This window comes from Gracilinanus agilis, chromosome 3 (genome assembly GCF_016433145.1).
Source record: "Gracilinanus agilis isolate LMUSP501 chromosome 3, AgileGrace, whole genome shotgun sequence".
Lineage (NCBI taxonomy): Eukaryota > Metazoa > Chordata > Mammalia > Didelphimorphia > Didelphidae > Gracilinanus > Gracilinanus agilis.
In genome coordinates, this window is record NC_058132.1 from 89,346,486 (window position 1) to 89,351,204 (window position 4,719).

General features: G+C 35.8%; 1 protein-coding gene across 1 annotated transcript; it reads right to left on the reverse strand.

Annotated features, from left to right (window-relative positions):
• Positions 1–491: 491 nt before the first annotated feature.
• Positions 492–1,436, reverse strand: LOC123241161 (putative olfactory receptor 52P1). Its single transcript, XM_044668864.1, has one exon. The coding sequence runs from the start codon at positions 1,434–1,436 to the stop codon at positions 492–494; it is 945 nt and encodes a 314-aa protein (XP_044524799.1).
• Positions 1,437–4,719: the final 3,283 nt, after the last annotated feature.

A 4,719-nucleotide genomic window follows, 5' to 3' on the forward strand; every position in this document is an offset into this window, starting at 1 on the left:
GATTTTCTGTGTTGGCACATACAGTTTTGGGCATTTGAAAGGGCAGGGACCCCATTACTTCTTCTCATCTTTTAATACCCAGAATTAAAGACACAAAATATATCTTCTTCATAGTCCTTCAAGAGTTATCTGTAAACTTATTTTTTTAAAGAGGATTATCTAGGACCTTTGGCTTTATAGCCTCCTTTCTGCTTTTCCATTCACATAAGCCATTCCCTAGAATGGGTAGTAAAGTGAAAGGAATTTATCTAAAAATAGAAGATCAGGAAAATGGTGTGTGTGCTTTTTGTTTTTATTAGAAGTATTGTTTTTAAGATTCCCTAAAGAATGTTATGAAACTTGTCAAAATTGATTCCTTTACTATCATTAATATAATCTGGTAGGTATCACAGGAAAAAATAAAAATAACGGATAACCATGTGTATATGAGTGAAATTTGTTTTGTCCTTGCCTTAACTCTGTCTTTGCTGCTCCTGTTACCTCTTCCACAATCAAATAACTTTGACCCTCAATGCCCTGAGAACATAGTCTCTGATCTTTTTGGTCCTGACACCATATACAATAGGGTTGAGAAAGGGAGGAACCAACAAGTATATGTTGGCAATGAAAATGTGAACCTGAGGTGGTACATTATGACCAAAGCGGTGAGTAAGAAATGTGAAGACAGCTGTAGAATAAAAGACAAGGATCACACAGACATGGGAGCCACATGTGCCCAAGGCCTTAAGGCTGGCCTCACGGGACGGAAGGCGAAAGACGGCCCGGAGGATCAAGACATAGGAGATAGCAATGAAGAAGCCATCACAGGAACCTATTACAGAGGCTACACTTAAACTATAGCGTTTCGTAGAACCTGTGTCTACACAAGCTAATTTCACCACTGCCATGAACTCACAGTAAGTATGGGCAATCATATGAGTCCCACAGTAGGGCAGTTGCTTGAGCAAGATAGGGTGTGGAGAGAAGAAGGCTACACCCCGCAGAACCACAGCCCCGCCAATCTTAGCTATTCGGGCACTGGTGAGAATGGTTGCATGGCGCAATGGGTCACAAATAGCCACGTAACGGTCAAAAGCCATGGCCAAGAAGAATCCAGATTCCATGGCTGTGAAGCTATGGATAAAGAACATCTGAGTTAGACAGGCATCAAAGGCAATTTGATGTGATCCAAGCCAGAAGAGACAGAGCATTCGGGGCAAAGTGGACGTGGAGAGGACCAGGTCAGTAACAGAAAGCATGCACAGGAATAAGAACATGGGCTCGTGTAGGCTTCTCTCTGCCCGTACCACAGATAGGATAGTCACATTCCCCACCACAGCCACCACATAGAGGGAGCAGAAGGGAATCCCAATCCAGATGTGTAAGTACTCTAGACCTGGGATGCCCACCAGGTAGAATGTAGATGCAGAGAAATATGAATCATTTGTGGGAGACATTGTGCTGTCATGTGAAACCAACATTTACTGGAATTCCTAAGGCTCGAATGCTTTAGAAAGATCATTGCAATCAGACCCTGAAAAAAAAAAAAACACAATATAGAGATCAGAGAATGAAGATCAAACTATGGCCATAGAAGTAGCATATATGAAAATGTTTGCTTTTGTTAAGCCTTCTGTCTGTTTTTTTTTTACCAATTTTAACTTCAATTAAAATTGTGATAAAAATAGCCATGACCTTTCTATGAATTTCAGAATTTGAAGGAATCAATTAGGAATCAAAACTTTAATTGACTTCACTTACTACTCGCTAAAAGAATGCACTTCACAGGAAGACTTGACAAATATCTTTATTAAATACTATTACTTTAGATTTGGCACATTTTCTCTACCTGTGATTTTTAGAGCTTAAATATATGGCACAGTGGGTTAACTATCTCAATCAGGTTCATGTCATCTTTATTAAAGGGAAATTTCATTTCATTTCATTAATAACATCAGCAAGGTTACCCAATAGAGAATGGACAAAAGCTAACCAAAAGTCCAGAACAAGGTAATTTGAATAATTAGAAGCTGCTATAATCAAGACTTCAAAGATTTGGTTATTAATTTACTCTATTAAAGATGCAAATTCTTAATTGTGCATTCCTTAAGTGGACACCTTAAATTAAGATGAAAATTTCCAGGGAACAAAAAATATAATTGGATATAAGACCTTCTTCTGTTTGCAATTCTCTAAATTCTCTACAACTTTGGATGCAACTTCAACCAATATTTTCTAAAGTGTAATGCTTGGGTCTGATTGCCACGATCCATATTTGAACTGAATAGTTCCAATGTACCATTATTCTTGGAAGCTATGTTTTCTTAATGCAGTTTAAAATCACATTGAGTCATTCACGCTCTTTCTAACCTATTCTCCAAATTCTAAGCTATAATACATACAATAAGCCTCTAAAATCTTCATATTTTCCTGGTCATTCTTTGTTGTTCACACTTTGATGTCAAGCCCCTACTATGAAATTTATGGATATAAAGTTTATTGTTGATTTCCTTCAATAGGTCATGGATTCATGATTTCCTTGGCATGGGTGCCCCACTCAAAAAGGAAGATTAAAGTATCTCCAAAGCTTTGTAATTGAATTCATAAGTTGTGTGGCCAAAAAAATCTTCAAAATGCAATGAATAATTTGCCCTTGATGACCCTCTCCAGCCTTAGTAAGGACTGTTCCCTAACAAATAACATAAGCCTATAATGAGTATTAGACACCTTTAAAGCTAAGTGGGACCTGGCAGCTTATGAAAACAAAAACTATTGCTATTTTATCTTGTAATAAAGGGACATCATAGGAGGACTTTAGTGAAATTCTATTAATTTATTTTTTACAGTTGATAACTGAAATTCCAGATTGACTCCACCATTGCAAGCAGAGTTCTTTCCACCTTCCTCTGTAGATTTATCTGGAAATTCCAGTTAGGAAGACCTAAGAGGAATCAAAAACTTTTGCTACAATATTTATAGATATACTATCTTCTCTAGGTGATCTTATTACAAGTCCCCAGTGAAAGGTAGCTCAAGTCTATGACCAAAGAATTATTCGAGTTCTCAGGTCTCTGTATTCCTGAGATATGCAGAAAGTCAAAAGTGCTTCCCACTCTCTTTTGTCTGCTGGGGACCCACTTGGGGATAGTAATCTTGATCAATGTGAAAATAAAATATCTCTCATTTTTTATAAACTTGAAAAAAGAGAGTTCACATATGTACTAATATACAGCAAAATCAAATACCAACTCCACAATTAGACATAAAACTTATATATACATATATAACATATTTATATAGACATAAATATTATAAACATAACGTTCTTGTTAAACATAGGTTCACAGAATCTCATAGTCTACTAACATCCTTTATTTTCATCTATATTCTATCTATATTCATCTACTAACATCCTATATTTACAGGTGGAAATTAATGCCAGAGCCTAGACTATATTGCAGGGATTCTAATATTCAGTAGAGTATTACTTACTCTACGCCATGACTTATACAGATAGATGTATGAGGGAGAACATGAAACTATATTCACATGTAAACATACCCTCAGATACATACATACATACATATCCTTCAGATATTTTAAAACTAATTTAACACACTTTTATTCTTGTATTTATGGAAAAAAAAACTTTTACTAAGCATTTACTCAATTCAAAATCCTATACCAGGCAAACCTTTAGAAAGATAAAGAATTTAGTTATAACATGATTTCTGACCTTACAGAATTGAGAGACTGCTAAGGGATCAGGCTATTACCTACTTCTGTATACAGAACCCAGCACTGCAACAGCATGCAATTTATTTTTCTTAAGTCTAGTAGATTCATAAGACTGTATCAAACAATGATTATGACCCAAGTCCCTTTCTTCAGACAGAAGAAAGACTGAATTTATATCCTGGTTCTTTACTTGCTACCTATGTAAACTTGGGCAAAGATAAAATTTCTCTGAGAACAATTTACTCATCAGTAGAATGAAGGGGTGAACTGGATGACCTTCAAGATCTCTTCCAGCTCTGAATTTATGACCTAATCATTTTATATTCCTACATCTTGAAATATCCAGCCTTCAAACAAATCTTTAAATATACACACAAATCTACTCTCACATACAAACACACATATACAAACACTCCCTGAAATTTATATTCTCTTATAAAAAAAAAAAACAAAAGCACATATACCATATGATTCCTGTTTTTGCCCAGAGGATGACTATTTTAGGATAGCTAAATTGTCCCCCAGATTGGTGTGACTAGGAGATGATGGGGAATATTTTCTTTTTTTTTCTTCTGAGAAAAAATTCCTGAGAAACAGACTCTTCAGTCTTTCTTTGACATTTATTTCATAATTATCTCTGATGGGAAGTTATTATATCTCTCTAGCTTTTCAAACAGTCAAGCATTAATTTCATTTCAGCTGAGCTAATTTTAGTCACTTTGGTGTTTAGTTTCTGTGATATTTGCAAAGATTTTTAAGGTTCAGTTAAGGAGAAAAACAAAAAGACTTTCTCCTAGAATTAATCCTCCCTTTTCCCAAGCCTTCTTTTCTTTTGTGCTATAACTCACGCAAACTCACCTGAGTTTGGAGCTGAGATGCTCCCTCAGTGCTCAGCTACCACATGAAAGAATGTGAAAAGCTAGCATATACCTGCAGTATGCTAACATTATAGTGCACATTGGGTATTCTCATTGGAGTATCAAGCTCAGTGACTACTTTGGC

Coding starts and splice junctions, on each gene's coding strand:
- LOC123241161 (XM_044668864.1), bottom strand. CDS start 1,436: ATGTCTCCCACAAATGATTCATATTTCTCTGCATCTACATTCTACCTG.